This window comes from Galeopterus variegatus, unplaced genomic scaffold (genome assembly GCF_000696425.1).
Source record: "Galeopterus variegatus unplaced genomic scaffold, G_variegatus-3.0.2 Scaffold4462, whole genome shotgun sequence".
Lineage (NCBI taxonomy): Eukaryota > Metazoa > Chordata > Mammalia > Dermoptera > Cynocephalidae > Galeopterus > Galeopterus variegatus.
The window spans coordinates 99,614-118,754 of record NW_007730573.1 but is presented as its reverse complement, the minus strand read 5'-3'; the positions used below and the strand labels follow the sequence as shown (position 1 = coordinate 118,754).

At 35.9% G+C, this 19,141-nt stretch overlaps 1 protein-coding gene across 1 annotated transcript in view; it reads left to right on the top strand.

Moving 5' to 3' along the window:
* The window catches only part of LOC103603119 (oxysterol-binding protein-related protein 1-like), a 141,325-nt gene that overhangs the window by 54,373 nt on the left and 67,811 nt on the right, over positions 1-19,141 (top strand). The window contains exons 7-12 of the mRNA XM_008587593.1: positions 578-722; positions 12,094-12,155; positions 12,266-12,310; positions 13,860-13,933; positions 14,065-14,128; positions 18,786-18,884. Of these exons, the coding sequence (XP_008585815.1) occupies positions 578-722; positions 12,094-12,155; positions 12,266-12,310; positions 13,860-13,933; positions 14,065-14,128; positions 18,786-18,884 (489 nt within the window). The remainder of the gene's footprint in view (positions 1-577; positions 723-12,093; positions 12,156-12,265; positions 12,311-13,859; positions 13,934-14,064; positions 14,129-18,785; positions 18,885-19,141) is intronic.

Here is a 19,141-nt window from a genome sequence, read left to right as displayed (position 1 = left end):
TAAACATGAAACTCTAAATTTGTTCTGAATTCAAGACTATAGTATTGACATTTGCTTTAAAGTTATTTCAGCTCATTTGAAAAGGCCTCTGGTTTCTAAGTATAGTACCTAAAGCATTTTAAAAATTTTGTGAGATGGAGACTATATGAAGAAGTTTCTAAAGCAGTAAGTTGGGAACAACAAATTCAGTAGAACTTTGACATTGACGCATTGAAGATCTGTGGTTTTGTACTCATTTGAAATTTTGCCATCAAAAGTGTGAATTGCAAGACTGGTGAGGTCGAGTAAACTTCAGTAAAATCTTCATTTTACTGAAGGGGGGTGGATGGGGTGGCACTGACATGGTGTCTGTTAGGGGAGTATGGGACCCAGATACGGGCCTGGGATCTTGTGGCACCTTGAGGACAAACACGAAAAGTGCAGGGCTGGCTGACATAGTGAGCAAGAAGTCACCGACAGTCTGGGTGCCCAGGAGCCTGGCTGCTCTTCAGGCCCTCCTGAAGCTCCTTGCTGTGTGTTAGGGGAGAAAGTGTGTCTTTGACATATAATTTCTGCATTGCATTTCTTTAATTGTTAGCTCAACAGGCCCAATCCTCCTGATGTTAACTGTTCGGATCAGTTAGGAAATACACCCTTGCACTGTGCAGCTTACCGGGCCCATAAGCAGTGTGCCTTAAAACTACTAAAAAGTGGAGCCGACCCTAACCTGAAGAACAAAAATGGTAAGCATGTTGATGAAAGCCGTTGTGGTCATTTTGAAGCCATAAAATTAAGTTAATGTTATATAAAACTTTTTATTTTAATTTCCAGCCTGTGTGGTCCCTATTTAATTTTGAAACCAAGACATTTACCCAAAAGAAAGATAAACTTCCTAATTCCTTCTCAGTTAAGACTTAAATATTTAATTATGCCTGTCTACTCCATAGGAGGCATTAGCAATGACTAAGGTAGATTTTACCCTCTCGGTGTAAAGATAAGTGTTGATTCTCATTATTTGCAGTAGTTATATTCTATAAAGTTGCTGCCAACACTGAATTGTGGATACTGGGCCATTGCTTCTAGGGGAAATACAGAGTTAGGTTCCTGTGAGCCTCTAGTCACAACATTTTCATCAACTGATCAGTGCATAACTTTGTTTCATGGGTGTTTTCATTTAAAAACACCTGATTTAATGGTAGTGTTGATTCATTCACATTGAACTCATGGCCTACAGCACTATAACTCATGCCTGAATGAAGCTTATCTAACACACATTTTCTCCATAAGGCACATTCTTGCACTTAGGAACACTAGACAGCACTTCAGCACTAGGGTTGGGGGCCACTTTATTTTAATTAAATTAATTAATTAATTAATTTATTCATTTATTTATTATTAAGAATATTCATCAGATACAAAGCTAATTGTCACCCCTCCTGCCCATGATGTGAGGGCCAGATTCATACTGGGGACATACCCATGTACCCCTTGTCCCCACCCAGTTATCTCCCAACCTCCCTCCCCGTCCCCCTCTCCCCCGCATTCCACTTTGTAGTCCTAGGAATGTTCCCTTCCTCTGTTAGACCATGGCACTACTGTGGTCTTTCTTTCCTTCCTTCCTTTCTCTCTTTGGGGGCCACTTAAAATAGATAAATCACCAGGAGAAAGCACAAAAATGTGAAAAATATGCTAAATAGACTGCAACATAGACACTTGTCTGGGACACAGTATGGGAGCCAAAACAAGAACACCGAGCATCACCTTCTGCCTCAGCATGGAGAGCGAGCACCAGGCAACTCACATTTCTCACCACTAGGGGGCATGTCCATGAATGACTGAAAAATTGCTACAAGTACTGATTTTGGGGTTACAAATAATTTTAGCAATAGACAAGTTTGCATATATGGAATCCATAAATAATGAAACTGTATGTGCATGGCAGTGTTAAAAACAGAATTGGATAACCAGAAGGGAGGCAGCAAAAAGTGTCATGGGTACTCAAAGGAGGAACATGCTGTTAGCGTCTTTCCACATCACTTTTTAGGATGCTTGCCGCTGTTTTGTCACCAGTCTGGATTAGGACTTGTCATTGGTCCCACAGGACCCTGTGTTAACCTCCATCAGAGCCTAAAATCCCGTTCCATGGTAATTGTTGGTATATGTAGCAATCTCCCATGAGACTGAACTCCTAAAAGCAGGGCTGATATTTTACCGTCTAGTTTACGCAGCACCTAGAGTAATGCATAGCACATAATACCTTGTAAGGGTTGCATGTTTGTTGAAGATTTGGAGTAATTAGAAATAGTTTATTGAAGGAATAGGTATTTTATATAGACTCTGAAGTCCTAATAGAATTTGAAAATTTTTCCTTCTCTAAATACTTTAGTTTATATCTCCAACAAAAGGTCACCTCTTTATGTTTTTTCTTTTTTTAATATAAACATAGTACATTATTATCTAGTAAGATTTTGATAAGCAGGAATTTGGGAAAGGGTGTTCTAAGCAGAAAGATTATGAGAACAGGCATTGAGGTGAAAAATGTTAAGTTTAAGTGACATTCCCAGTTTGGCACATCCAAGGGCACATGAAGGGGAGCAGCGGTGGGTAATCCTATAAGTACAGGTTAGAAAAGGGGTCTTCAAAAAGTTCGTGGAAGGATTCATGCTGTCTTTTAATTCCATTTATCCATGAGCTTTTTTTTTTTTTTTTTTTTGGGGGGGGGGGGGACCGGTAAGGGGATCGCAACCCTCGGCACGGTGTGGTCCGTGGTCCGCACCGTGCTCAACCAGCGAGCGTATCGGTCATCCCTGTATAGGATCTGAACCCGCGGCCTCAGTACTCCCAGTGCCGCACTCTCCCGAGTGAGCCATGGGCCGGCCCATCCATGGGCTTTTTGAAGTACCTTCGAATAGTGGAAAGCCGTGAAATGCCATGCTGTTTTATTTCTTAATTTGGAAGGTCACAGGAACTCTGAAGAGAAATAAGTGCGCAGTAGAGGGAGGAGGTGCTTTACAGTAATTAGTGTAGTTAATAGGATAGGTTCTGACAGGCCCACAACTGTACAGAGGGACCAGTGGGGCTGTTGATATGGTTTTAGGTGAGAGGTAATTAGGACCTGAACTTTGTCAATAGGAGTAGAAAGGAGAAAGGAAATTTATTATAGAATCTCCTGCTTTTCTTCCTTGACTGGCCCTTTTTCTGTAGACTGTCACTGTTCAGTAGAAATATAATGGGAGTCACATATGTAATTTTAAGTGTTATAGAGGCCACATTAATAAGTAAAAAGAAACAGGTGAAATTAATTTTAATAATGTATTTTATTTAAAGCACTATATCCAAAATACCATTTCAACATGTAATCAGTGAAAAAAATTGTCAATGAGTTTTACATTCCTTTTTTGGTACAAAGTCTTTGAAATCTGGTGTGTATTCTACACTTATGGCATATCTGAATTTAGACTAGCCACATTTCAAGTACTGAATAGCCACATGGGATTAAAGTCTACCATACTGGACAGTGAAGCTCTAGACGTACCAAACTGTTTGAGGCTCTGCGATTAACCGTGCTGTCCTTACCTTGCATACGCTATTCTCTCTCTGAAAAATGCTCTTTTCCTGCTTGTTTGTCTGATAAATCCTAGTCTCCCTTCAAGAACTAGCTCAAACTCTGCTTGCTCAGAGAGGCTTTCTCTATATCTACGAGACAGATATAGATTTTTCCTGGAATAAAAGTTAGAAGAGAAATTGGCAGAGGGAGAAGGAGAAATGAGAGAAATATGAGTTCTATGGAAGTGAAAAGAAAAGAGAAAATGCAGAGTAAAGGGGAAGGATGTTGCTGTGTCATGTGTAACTTAGACTGAAGAAGATAAACACTGAGAAAAGTCTGTGGAATTCAGTGACTCAATTCCCAGTGGTCATTTCTGACAGAGCAGTTTCTACTGGGGAGTTGGGCAAAAGCTAGGTTAGGGGTTAAGGATTGAGTGGTAAATGAGGAAGCTGAAATAGTACTACTTAACTACTTTTATTTAAGAACAGAAGGGATGGTTCCATGGCCAAGTGGAGGTTTTTTTTAGGCGAAGGAAAATTTAAGCATGTTTTCCGTTAAGGAAGAACAAGGCAGTAGAAAAAGAACTTGATGATTTAATTGTGACAGTTAGAAAATGTAATTTTAAAAAAGGCAATGTTTATGGTAATAGCAAAAACAAAATAAGTAGGAACACGTTTGATGAAGGATGCTTAGTCATAACTGAAGGACCCTCAAGGGTTCCGCAGAACTTGACTAGCTGATTCTAAATTTATATAGAAGAATCAAGGGCTGAGAATTTTAAAGGAGAATAGAAGCAGGGTTGGGGGTGGGGTTTGCCTTGCTGGATAAAAAGACTAATTGTGAACCTATGGTAATGGAAACATACATTCGTTCCACAAATATTTATTGAGTGCTTATGTGCCAGGTACTGTTCCAGGGACTAGGGATCAAGAGCAGCAAAGAAAACAAAAACAGGCAAGTCCCTGTTTTCATGGAGCTTATATCCATGTGAAATGGGAAGTTGTGGAAGGGTTTACAGTACAGCAGTGATGTGATCTGACTTACATTGTAAAAATGATCACTCTTGTTGTGAGTAGAGTGCACTGTAGGAGAGCAAGGAAGAAGAAAGGATAGCAGTTAAGAGGCTTGGAATAATCCAGATGAGAGGTAATGTTGGCTTGGATCAGGACAGTGGCAATAAAGATGTTTGTTAAGTGGTTGAGCTTTTTATACATTTGGAAGGTAGAGTGGTCAGGATTTTCTGATGGCTTGGATGTAAGGTATGAGAGAAAGACAGGAGTCAAGGATGACTTGACTGTTTGACTTGAGGACCTGGAAGAACACAGTTTCCAGTTTCTGAGAAAGGGAAAGCTGCAGGAAGAGTAGGTTATCAATTGCTGAGAATTAGGAGTATGATTTTCTAAGACATTTAAAATTTTAAATATCTGTTACACAAACCAAGTAATTTGAGTTAAGGGGCAAAGTCTAGGTGGAGATAGAAATTTGGGAATTGTTAGCACATAGAGTTATTTAAAATCATGAAATGGATAGGATTCCTCAGCAAGATCTTGGTATTGGTGTTGGTTCACAGTAGATGAGTAGACCAGGTAGTTTAGAAATTAAAACATATACATGTGGGGACTTGATGACAAAGGTGGCATATTATAAGTGGATGCAGAAAGAATTGAGTAAGTAATGCTGGGACAATTGGCTATCCATATAGAAATAGGTCATTTTAGATGTCTATTTTATATTCATTTCTAAATTCCAGGTAGCTTAAAGATCTAAACATACAATACACACTTTAAAACATCGAAAGAGTCTTCTGCTTTTGGCCATAATGGAGTTATAGTGACCAGATTTACCTTCTCACTCCTATTAACATTGTATTGGAGGTCCTAGCCAGTGCAATAAAGCAAGAAAAAGAAGTAAAAGATATTCAGACTGAAAAAGGAAAAGTAAAACTGTTTTTATTCACAGATGACATGATCATCCATGTAAAAAAAAAAAAAAAAAACCAAAGAAATTACAACAATCCATTAGAACTAATAAGTGAGCTAGTTCAGTATATAAAAATCAGTTGTATTTCTGTATACTAGTCAGAAGTTGAAAAAGCAAGTAATTTACAATAGCATTAAAGTTTAATGAAATGCTTAGGAACAAACTTCATAAAAGATGTGCAAGACTTGTACACTGAAAACCACAGAACATTGGTGAGAGAGTATAAGAATATCTAAATAAATGGAGAAGTGTACTATTTTCAGCACTCAGAAGACTTGATATTATTAAGGTATCACTTCCCAAAATTTATCTAGTAATTCAATACAATCCCAATCAAAATCCCAGCAAGCTTTTTTGGTGGAAATTGACAAATTGGTTATACATTTTATGTGGAAATGGAAAGGACCTAGTACACCCAAAACAACTTTGAAAAAGAACAAAGTTGAGTTGGTTAAGAGCAAAAAAAGAAAGTTGGAAGACTTACACTACTTTATTTTAGGATAGTGTAGTATTGGTACAACAATAGATAATATAGATCGATGGAGCAGGAGAGAGTCAGGAAATGAACCCACATGTATATGGTCAATTGATTTTTGGCATAGGTTTCGAGGAAATCAATAGGAAAAGAATAAACTTTTCAATGAATGGTATTGCAAAAGTTGGATAGTAATAAGCAAAACAGTGACTTTGTCCCTGACCTCATTCCATATGTAAAAATTAGCTCTCAGTGGACCACAGAAATGAATATGAGTTAAAACCATAAAAAACCTAGAAGAAAACATAAGAGAAAATCTTGTTTACTTTAGGTTAAGCAAAGATTTATTAAATATGACACAAAAGCATTAATGATTAAATATTGATAAATTGGACTTTGTCAAAATTGGAAAGTTTTGCTCTTCATTCGGCACTGTTATGAAAATGCTAGCTATTGTATGGGAGAAACTATTGGCAAAACATACACAGCAATGCACTTGTATCTAGAATATATAAAGAGTACTTATAACTCAATAGGAAGATAAGCAATTCAATTTTTAAAAGGTTCAAACAGACACTTCACTGAAGAAGATATACAGATGGCAAAAAAGCACATGACTAAAGTCTTCATGTAGAGATATAAATCCTAAAATTCATTCACATGAAAGAAAAATTCATACAAGGGGAGTATGTGTACTATGATGTTTATTTCAGCTCTGTGTAACATAGTGAAAAGTGGAGACAAGCCTAACTGCTCAAATCAACTGTGGTTTATTCTTACAGTAATATAAAATAGATAAAATTAGAGCTACATGTGTCAACATGGATAAACAGTGTTGAGAAAAAGGAAATTGCAGAATGATAAATACAGTATGCCCTTATTTTAACATTATAACCATATTTAACATTTGAAAACACTTTTTTTATGGATATATTCCTGTATAATAAAAGTAGAAAGATATGTGTGGGAATAATAATGCCAATTTAAGAGTCATAATTACCTTTAAGAGTTAGTAGCAGTTTTTATAGCATTGCAAGGTAAATACCTAAAAGTAACGGAAGGAGGGCACAGATGTCTGCAAAGGATTTCCCAGTGGGCTTTATGAACTATAGAGCAATGAGCACAGCTACAGTTCATAAATTTATCTACCAAATACTAGTTAAGAGTTAAAGTTGTTTTCCTACCAGAGAATTAGGCAAAGGAATCCTAAAAGTGCTACGAGTCACAAAACCAAAAATTAATGGTAAAGTATGATTCCTAGCCAAAGACTTGAATAGTTTTTCTGTGCAGTAGTTTATAATGATTTTTCCTTCAAAATTTAGATTTAAAAATGTCCAAATGAAATAAGGATTAACACAGTTCCATACAAATATCAGCCTAAACTGACAAAAACTTTCCCTGTAAACATTGAAAAATTGATTGTTGGTATTCAAATATACTTTTACTCTGTACTTTACATTAGTAGTAACCAAAGTTGAACATTCCTGTTAAAGCTATTTAATTGTTTAAGTATAATAATTTTTTAAAAAGTCATAGGAGTAATTCTGCATTACAGAAAGTTTTAAATATAGAGAAAAAACACAAATTAGCCAAACATAACTATTGTTACTTTGACACATTCTAGATCCTCTCAGTCTATTTTTATACCTATTTTAGAGCATTTTTAATTGCAAAAATAATGCATTTTATGGTTGAAATGAGGAAAACAAAAGTATCAAAAAAGTATATAATCACCTGTAACTCAGACATCTGAAGGTTAAGTTTTTAGTTGTTAGTGTTTCATGGTAAAATAGATTTTTTAAAGTTTTAGGTAATAGATACCAACTCAAGAGTGTAGGCAAAAGGAACTTTATATATTATTAATGTAAGAATACAAGAAGGAAAAGCCCTTAGGCATCAGGCAGGATAGAATCAGGAGCCAGAACCAGGATGGCTGCCACTCATAGTATGTGTATCTTCCCCCCTCACTGCATGGTCTCACTTCTGTCTCTTAGCAGACCAGCTTTTTTGTTTTTTAGTATAAGCCGTGGTAGATGGCTGCACCATAACTCCATTCAGTAGCCACGATCTCTTAACCTCAGTTTTAAATTTCAGTGGGAAATTTGTCCTAGGTGTCTGCCCTGGTACAGTCACTTGGGCCTTTGGGGTAGTGCCATGTGGTGCAAATGTGGCTGCTCGGGCTTCCCTGGGGAGTGTGGAAAGGGCGGGGCTCAGTGAATGGGGAATGGGTGTGGGCAGACATTTCAGAAATTGTCTACTTTTTTTAGTTTACAGGTTTTAAATAGAGTTGACATGTTCAAATCCTACTTTCTATTGGCTCCAGAAGCATAGTCTTCAACGGCTCACCTTCTGCCTTCTTATGGAGTGTTTTTCACCCAAAAGTCTAGTGATAAGGACAATGATTATTACTATTTTTTTACAACCAAATTTTCCTAGTTTTTTTTTTCTTTTTTTAAAAAAACAAAGATTTTTTTTAAATCAAATTCGCTAATCCTACTCTTTGATTTCTTCTAAGACTTATAAGTTTAGAGATTTGATAAATGTTCGATTCTGTTTTCTCCTAGTTTATTTCTAATCACATTCATTCATTCAGCAAATGCTGAGCCTCTGCTGGGTGCCAAGAACTGTCCTAGGTGCTGGAGATCCAGCAGTGGACAGAACTTGACAGTCCCATGCTCTTGGAGCTTATATTATGTATCTTTTTAGTTTTGGTAGCTGGCCAGTATGGGGATTCAAACCCTTGACCTTGGTGTTATCAGCACTGCACTCTAACCAACTAATGAGCTAACCAGCCAGCCCATATTCTGGTAGGAGGAGATGGACAAAAATAAATAAATAAATAAATAAATAAGTGACTTTGAACAAAGAGCTGGGTTGAGTAAGGGAGGGTGTCTGCAGCAGAGCATTCAAGGCAAGCTTGAAAGCTCTAGAGTAGGAGAGCACTTGGCTTATTTGAGGAACAGGAAAGCTGCCAGGGTAGGGAGCTTGGGGGTCTGAGTGCGGTTGGGGGGTTTTGAGCAAGAAAATCATGTGAGTGTATGTGAGGATGTGAGAGTCTCAAATTGCTAATCGCTTACCTTCATCCCCTTTATTAAGTAATCTTTCATTTTTCCATTGTTTTGTCATGCCTTTCTCATATTTTAGGGATTTATTTTCTTTTTGTGTCTTCTATTCTCTTTCACTGCCTCATCTCTCTCTTCTTTTGCTTGTATTACACTTTTAATGATTCTTTTTATAATGTTTAAATATCTGATAAGGTTTCCCCTTACTACTCTTCTTTTTTAAGGATTTTCTTTGATATTCTTATCTGTTTATTCTTCCAGATGGCATTTACAATAATTGTCTTAGGTTCCAAGTAAAAATACTATTGAGATTTAACTGAAATAGCATTCTATGTAAATTAATTTGAAGAGAATTAATTTGAAGAGAATTGGCATCTTTATTGAGTTTTCCCATTAAGAGACAAATCTGTAACATGCAAAATTTTAAACATTACATCATTCTAGTTTTTAACTTTATTTTGTTGTGGTTGATAAGAAATGCAGTGCATTTTTGAGATGACTGGTTGTGGAGCCCATCTAGGTAGGAAGCCTTTTTCATTCAGTTCAAAAAGCATTTTATTGAATTCTTGCTGTGTGCCAGGCACTTTAGACATCCAGTCCAGAAATGAAGGCTCTGTCCTGGGATTTCATTCAATTGGCAGGAGCTCAGAATTTATTTTTGGTATTAGGGCAGAATTCTGTGAAAGAAATCATATTGTCTTGTTCCTTTCTGCCTAAAGGACTAATTTCTCAAAAGTGCTTTGTGGATAGAATGAAAATAACACACAATTGTCAGCCCTTTATTGGATATCTTCCTATGTGCTAGGTAGAACAACAAAACGGATTATTAATTTCTCAGTGTTTTAAAAAGTTTTTTCCCCACTAAAGAAGTAACATATCAGTCCCAGCTTTACCCCTCAGCAGCTCTGTAAATAAATCTCAAACCCATGTCCTTCTGTCCATGTTAAAAATGGTCTCCACTTTACTCCCAGCTCTCTAGTCCACATCGCCACTGTCTTCCACCTGTACTATTGCTGTCTCTTTGTTACGAGTCACCCTGCTTTTCTCTTGCCCACATTTACAAACTATTTTCCACACAGCGGCTGCAGTGACTTAATTGATGTACTCATCACCCTCCTTCAGGAATTACGGTAATGGTCACTTTTTAAAGTGCCCTCATACAATAGGGCTTCTGTCTACCTCTCTGACTTTATCTTTTGCCTACTTGATTGTTCCTCCCTCAGGGCCTGTGCATTAGCTCTTTCCTCTGCTGGAACACCCTTCCCCTGTATTTTCACCATGCTGGATCCTTTTCAGTCTAAACGTTCTATTCTCAGAGAGGACTTTCCTGATCCGTCCCTCAACCTCTAATGTGTAGTGCTATTCCAGTCATTCTCTGCCAAACCATTTATTTAAACAATCTTGGCATATTTTGGTTTATTATCTGCTATATATACATATTTTTTTTGTTAATTTATTATCTGTCTTTTCCTACTTCTATCCTTTCCCCACCCCCCAACTTTTTTTCTGTCTTGCTCACTGCTGAATCCCTAGTGCCTTAAAATAGTAACTGGCACATAACAGACTCATTAGGGGATATTTATACAAAAAAATTGCCAACACATACCAGGTGTTTGGTATTTATATAAAAGATTATCTGGTAGAATGCATCACAGAGTTCCAGAATTCCAGTTGATACGTTTCTTTTTTTTTTTTGTCGTTTTTGTGACCAGTAAGGGGATGCAACCCTTGGCTTGGTGTCGCCCGCACCGCGCTCAGCCAGTGAGCGCACCGGCCATCCTTATATAGGATCCAAACCCATGGCGGGAGCGCCGCTGTGCTCCCAAGCGCCACACTCTCCCGAGTGTGCCATGGGGACGGCCCGATACGTTTTTTAAAAAGGACTGTTTTGTTCTAATTTTTACGTGTAGCTTTTGTTTCTGTAGCAATTAAAAGCTATTTGAGGTTAGATGATTTTATTTATTTATGTTTATTTTTTGGCTTTCATCCTTCATATAGTGTCCTGCTCACTTTAGAACTCACTAGATAATTTTGATAAAACAAATCGTTTTTATTGCGATGTTTGGCAAAACACAGAGTGCTTGCGTGTGTAAGGTTGAAAAAGTTAACATAATACCTTGCTGGCTTTATTCTTCATTATCACTTTTTCCTTTGTCCTCAGTTGTGGACTGTTCCACCCTTAGCTTGTGAGCTATCTCTGCTACCTGTTCTCCAGTGAGGTAGCTTATGAGTGGCCACTGTAGGCTAAAAATGCCCCCCCTGAAGATGTGATTAGTTAAGTTTCTTGAGATTGGGGGAATAATCCTAAATTATACAGGTAGACCCAGTATAATCACAAGGATCCTTATAGGAGGAAGGTAGGAAGATCAGAAAATATATATATATATATATATATATATATATTAATATATATAAAATGTATCTGAATATATGCATATAATGTATATAATTTATATATATATATAATGTATCTGAATATATGTATATAATGGGTATGTGTGTGTGTGTGTGTATATATATATATAAAATGTAATGATGGAAGTGGAGGTGAGAATGATGTGCTCTGAAGATGGAGGAAGGGCCCACGAGTCAAGCGATGCAGGTGGCCACTAGATGCGGAAAAGGAAGGAAATGAATTCTCCCCCAGAGCCTCCAGAAGGAATGCAGCTCTGTTACATCTTGATTTTAGCCCAGTGAAACTGATTGTAGATTTCTGCCCTCCCAGACATTAAGATGATAAATTTGTATTGTTTTAAACACGTAGTTTGTGGTAATTTGTTACAGCAGTCATAGAATAATATAGTGGTTTAAGGCAAGAAATCAGGAACCTGTCGGAGTGCTCTGAGGTTAATCCGATTTGCTGGCTTAATAGGTAGCCACCAAAAAGGAGGCCATAAAGAATTGAGATGGCAACTTCTGGTAGGTAATTTTGAGAAAAAGAAAAAGGTACAGTTGATGGAAAAAATGGAGGAGTATTATGTGCTGCAATTGCACATCAATTTTATAGTGCAGTTAAGCTCTTTATGACTTTTTCCTTGTATTTTACACAGATCAGAAACCTCTTGACCTTGCCCAGGGTGCTGAAGTGAAACACATCTTTGTTGGTAATAAGGTACGTAGTAATGGGTTAAATTTATGTAATTTTTAGGAAAAATAATTTTTAGGAAAAGTTTTTCAGTGCTTGAAATAGATGCATTTTTAATGAATACGTGCTTTCAATAGGTCACTTACAAAGCATTGAAACGATATGAAGGCCCTCTCTGGAAGGTAAGTTGGGATGGTTTTTTAATTATAAAACTAGAAGGAATTCTCAGATGTTCTGTTTTTGTTTAAAAAAAAATTTTTTTTTTCCCTATCATCTCTGAGGTATATGTGATTTAATCAGTTTTGGATCTTGTAGACTAGTTTCCCCCTTATTCAAAGGGGATATATTCCAAGACCCCATATGGATTCCTGAAACTGTGGATAGTACTGAGTCCTATATACTGTTTTTTCCTCTACATACATACCAATGATAAAGTTTAATTTATAAATCAGGCACAGTACTCCTGTACTTTGAGTCCATTATTAAGTAAAGTAGGGGTTACTTGAACACAAGCACTGTGATACTGGACAATCGATCTGATAACCAAGACAACTACTAAGTGACTAATGGGCTGGTAGCATCTACATTGTGGATATGAGGGACAAAGGGATGATTCACGTCTTGTGTGGGCCATGGCAAGAGATTTCATCACGCTACTCAGAACAGCACACAATCTAAAACATAGTTGTTTATTTCTGGAATTTTCCATTTAATATTTTTGGACTCTGGTTGACTGTTGGTAACTGAAACTGCAGAATGAGAAAGTGCTGATAAGGGGGATGACTATAATGTAAACCATTTTTATACTGCTGGCCTTCAAGATGCTTTCATTGGTTGTAGCAATTACTTTCTTTTGTGTTGGTGGTCTAATGCTTTTAAGTGAATAAATTTGTATGGTAAGGAGTGGGAGAAAATACTTTTTTTTCTCACTAAATCATAGAATTACAGTATTATTTTTGCTATCTTTTGTTTTGTTTTTGTTTTGCAGCTGGCTGGTATAGGGATCGAACCCTTGACCTTGGTGTTATCAGCACCATGCTCTAACCAACTGAGATAACTGGCCAGCCTTTCAGTATTATTTTTGTTATAATCATCAAACCCTAGATAACTTAGGAGGAAATTAATGTTTGAATTGTAACAGTGTGCGCATATAAAATTCTTCTGGTTCTAAAAATTTGTTTTGGGGGCGGGGCAGAAAAATAAATAAATAAAAATTTGTTTTGGAGTTGAGTAATTTTCTAGAATTAACTGTATTTGAGCACATAATTTCCTTTGCATTTGCAAGCAATCCCTCTATATATTTATATACATGTGTGTTTATAGTTTATATAATACATTTAGGATAATTTTCTTTTTTTAGACATTCACTCACAACTTTGAGGAAATTGCCTTTGATTAATTGATTGATTTTGAGGAAACTGTCTTTGTAGCCCACAGCTGATACATTTTCTATACATCTACCTGAACAGTATTGTCAGAACCATAAATTGTACTCATCACTGATCTCATCAGTATGGCATTTCTTCTGTCCCTGCTACCCTGTAGTGGTAGTGGTGTGTTTTCATTACTGCACTTAGTACTTAAGCTCGTGTTTGATCATTTTTTAATGTTTAGTACTACTGTCCAGACAAAAGACTCAGATATAACCGTCACAACTTAATTACTTTTTATTGGTCAAGTGTTTGAATTCAGATGTGTCAGCTTGGGAAATCATTGTCGTCTTTCCTCTAGAGTTCAAGATTTTTTGGCTGGAGATTATTCTGGGTAGTGTTAGAACACGGAGTCCTTTCATGGTATAGGAAACAGTAAGTATTATGATCCTTATTAAATTTCAGTATATAAATTTTGCAATATTAAGTTTTTTCATCTATCTCTTTTCCTTTTGTCTTGATAATTATATATATATATATATTGTTGTTTGTTTGTTTTTTTGAAGGCCTGACGCAGTTCGTAATATTTATCGCCAGGGATGCAAACACCTGACTCAAGCAGTGTGCACGGTAGGATGAGACATGTCTTTTGCTCTAACTGTGGAATCAGTTCTGCAAGTGATTGTCCCAAAGCATTTGTATAAGGTGCCTTGTAAAATCTTAGGGTTCTATGGAATAGTGTAGAAAACATTTGAATATATTTTTATTTGAGAACAAGTAAAATTGTGGAATGCCTGTTTTGAAAAAAATTTTAAAATATGACTTAATAATAATCTCCACATTATTGTGGAATGAGAGATGGATGGTCCAGGAACATCTCTACAGAGCTTTTAACATTTTGTGTGTGTTTGTGATTTGTACATGGGTAAATCTGGATAATGGAAGTTTTTCTGGGGTTCAAATAAAATTTAAGATTCTATGCCAAAATCAGAAGTGTTAGCTTGTCTGTATTCACTTCTAGCTCTTTCACTTTTACCAGCCAGGAGAATAAGTGAGTTTTCCCTCTTTGGAGACTGGTCTAAGACTGGAGCCCAGACATGTTTTCTCATTTCCTCGCTTCATGTCCTGTAGGGTCGTCCGCATACCGTAGCAGTCTGTCTGCTGTGTGGAGCACACTCCTGCCTTTATCAGTGGAAACATTCTCAGAGGACCAGTGGCACTCCCCTCAGGGAGTCATGGGGGTCATGTGCCAGAACAGGACAATCTAGTTACACAGGCATGGCCCCGTCAGTGTCCTCAACTCCTTCCTTCTGTCACATTAGACTAGAGGGCCAGCGCACCTCTCTGTGATCTTACCCATTTGATCTTTTTGTTTCTGCTGCTGCTGCAGTCCTGGCCATTTTCTTCTTCTGTTCTTGTTCTTGATTCATCTACTTAAGTAGATAAATAAATATTATTTATTTATTTAAATATTTTTTTATTTATTTAAATATTTTTTATTTATCTACTTAAAGTTTTTGCGCAACTGGGTCCCTTATCTTATTCTCGTTTTCCTTAAAACAAAAAGTAAACAAGTTACTCCCCTCGCACATTTGAAATTTCTTTGTCTTTTGTGTCTCTTGAATTGATTAGCTCCTGCCTTTTTTGCCTATCCTGTTTTGTATTTTTAGTTCTCATGTAATTGTCTGCTTAAAGCCTGCATCTGTGAATCACATGTCAGTATAATCTAATGGGCATTTATTCAGAGACTTCTATAAGGCAGGCTCTGTTCACTTTCTAGTTTAATTTACGTATGAAATACACTATTTTCACTGAGATTCAGTAGATTTTTTTTAATAACCCTGTTCAATTTTTTTTATATCTTTCATCAATTTTCAGTGTACTGGGATGCTTGTTTTGATTGGGATTGAGTTGAATCTCTAGATTCACTTGGGGCAGAATGCCTTGTCAACTTAGCGATATTGAAAACCTCCAAACTATGAAAATCGCATCTCTCTCCATTTATTGAAATCTTCTTTAATATCCTTTTACAATGTTTTATAATTTTTTGTTAAATGTATTCTTATGTGTTTATTTTTGAAGTTATTATAAATGGACTTATAATTCCCATTTTCTAATTTTTTTATAGCTAGTATATATAAATAAAAAAATATTTTTTGAGTATTTATCTAATGCCCTGCAACCTTGCTAAATTCATTTCTTAGTTCTAGTCACTCTTTCATAGATTTTCTCAGGGTCTCCTTCACGTACAATTATGTTGTCTGCTAATAAAGATTGTTGCATTTCTTTCCAATCCTTTTGCCTTTTCTTTTTTATCCTTGCTTTATTGTATTTTATAGGACCCTGTGTATAATTTTAAATATAACTGGTGAGAATTAACATCCTCCTCTTGTTTCTCATGTTAAGTATAGAGCATTGAGACCTTGAGCCTTTCACTATCGAGTGCCCTTAATCTGGTGGAGTAAATACCACTTTATGGTTTACTGAAGGCTTTCATCATGAAAACGCGTTGACTTTTGTGAAATGCTTTTTCCATATTACAGAAATGATCATATGGTTTTTCTATGTATCCTATTAATGTGGTGAAATGTGTTGATCGACTTTAGGGTGTTAAACTAATCTTGTATTACTGGGACAAATCCCGCTTGATCATGATATATTATCCTTTTACTATATTGTTTGCTAATGTTTTGTTAAGGATTTTTGCATCTGCATTCACGATGGATATTGGTTTAGAGTTTTCTTGTGATGTGTTTGTCTGGTTTTAGAATCAGTAATACTGGCCTCACATGATAAATTGGAAAGTGTTCTCTCTCCAGTTTTTTGGAGAGTTAGTGTAGTATTAGGTTTATTTTTTCCTTAAATGCTTGTAACTCACCAGTGACACCACGTAAACCAGGGGTTTTCTTTGTGGGAAGGATTGTAATTACAAATTTAATTTCTTCAATTGCTATAGGGCTTTTGAGATTTTCTGTTTCTTCTTGGGTTGTTTTTGTTATTTTTGTTTATTTTCATTAGTTTATCAAACTTTTCTTAATAGTTTTCCTTTACTATCTTTTTATTGTTTGTATGACAGGTAGTATTATATCCTCTTTCATTTCTTATAACGGTTATTTGTGTCCCCTCTCTTCTAGATTAATCTGGCTAGTAGTTTATCAATTTTACTGATCTTTTCAAAGAATTGGCTTTTGAGTTTTATTGAATTTTCTCTATTGTTTTTCTTTTTTCTATTTTATTTCATTGATTTTTTCTTTTAAAAAATTTTTATTGCTTTGGATTTCATTTGCTCTCTTTTATAGTTTCTTAAGGTTGAAGCTTAGGTTATTGATGGAGACCTATTTTCTTTACTAATGTAGCCATTTAAAGCTGTGCTCTTTCCGTTATAGCTGTTTTTGTTTCATCCCACTAATTTTGGATATTGTATTTTCATTATCGTTCATTTCAAAATATTCTAATATATGTTGTGGTTTCTTCTTTGAGGCTATGAATATTTAAAACTATGTTGTTTAATTCCCAAATAATTGGACTTTTCCTGATTATCTTCTTGTTGATTTATAGTATAATTCCATTTTGATTATTGAGCATATTCTATATGATTTCCGTCTTGTTAAGTTTATCGAGGCTTTTTTGATGGCTGTGCTTATGGATTATCTACTGTGTATTTTGTTATTGTTGGGTGTAGTATCCTATAAATCTTAGTTCAGTTGTGGTCCTTGGTAGTGTTGTTCAGATTTTCTGGTTTTTTTCTGGGTTTTGGCTAGTTGTATGAGTTGCTGAGAGGCAGTGTTAAAATCTCCAACTATGCTTAATGAATTATGTATTTCTTGCTGTTACTGATCACATATTTACGATTATTGCCTTTCTGATTAATTGACTCTTTTATCATTATGTAGTGGCCCTATTTATCTGTTGTAATGCATTTTGTTTTGAAATCTATTTCATATAATCACTCTGGCCTTCTTGTGCACACTGTTTTCAAGGTGTCTTTTTTTCTATTTACTTTCAACCTATTTGTATCTTTATGCTTATTTTCTGTCTTTTGTAGGTGGTGTATATTTTAGTCCCTATTATCCATTCTGACAATATTTGCCCTTTAATTAGATTTTTCTTTTGTGAATGTGTTCTACTTTCTTGCTTCTTCATATGCTGAGTAATTTTGGGTTATATCCTTAATATTATGAATGTTAAGTTCTGGAGATTCTGGATTCTATTACTTTTCTCTGTTACATGTTATTTGTTTTAGCAAGTAATTTTCTTGGCTTGGTTTGGATTGTAAATTCTGTTTTGGGTGGCAGCTCGGGTCTCAGTTCGTATAGTTGTGTTTATGGGAGCTGCTTTGAATCTTTTCTGTGCATGTGTGGAACATGGGTCAGTTAGAGATGGAGTAGACAAAATTTGGGGATCCCCTTTCTGTCTCTTTCCCTTGGAGGATTCCCTGTTCTCTTTAGTGTTTATGGCTGCCCTGCTTTGTTAATTTCTGGAGACAAGAAAGGCTGGGTTCTCCATGTGTCCCTCGCTGTTGTCATGTCACCACATGGACTGCACTTAGTCCAGGTGAGAAGCCTTGGGGATCAGGGAACTGAATTCCAGAGCTCCCTTTCCTTCACGAGAGTGTGCACTCCCGTCAGAGTCTGTGAAATGTTACTCGTTTTACAGTTCGTTCATGTGGTTGCTTTTTGTTTTGTGTCCAGGTTTTATAGTTGTTTTTTACAAAGGGGGTCCTCTGGTCAGTCGAGTCTTGAAGCAGAAGTCTGCTGTTTTCCATTCTTACATCCTTTCCCTTTCCAAATTTTTATTTTTTTAAAAAATTTATTATCTCTGGTTCTTCCTATCTTCTTTCTCTTTTCCTCTTTTCAGCCTTATCTATTACTTGTTCTTTTATATTCAGCTCAAATATTTTCTATACTCAGCTCAAACAAAAAATTCAGGAGAGTGGTATGAATAAGAAATTGGAACTGTGGTAGTTAAAGGATTTTATAGCCCAAGTGCATCCTAAGTTATAATTAATAGAAAGGATAAAACTAAGACTACACACCTAATGAACTATTAGTATTTACTTTGAGTAATGAAGAATGTGAAAGCCAGATTTGACATAGATAAGCTACAGTGCATTTGATAATTCCCCTGTATTAATTTTTTTCCTGATTTTTATCAGTCAGTATTTTAAATGTTGTCCAGTTGGGTATCATTAAATCATGTTAACACTTTAAATTTTATGTGTAGATAATTTAAGGTCCCCTTTCGTGTGAGTGAGTAGTTTTAACTTACTGACTTCTTTGTATCCAAGGTAAAATCCACTGATAGCTGCCTCTTCTTTATTAAATGCTTTGATGACACTATTCATGGCTTCAGGGTTCCTAAGAATAACCTTCAACAGTCAAGAGAGGTAATCTTTTGGATTCATTTATCTTTCATAAAACTTAAACAACATCTAAAGACATGAAGAATATAACATAGGTTCAATATTAACATCTAAGATCCTGTTGATTGTACTTTTTTAATGGGAGCAATTATATGAAGCTTTTGAAACTTATGAATTAGTTCTTATCAATATGTAAATACCTGCAGGTATTTTCTGTTCATAATTTTTCATTTTGATGATCTGAATGTAATTGGCCCTTACTATTTTTGGAAAAAAGACTA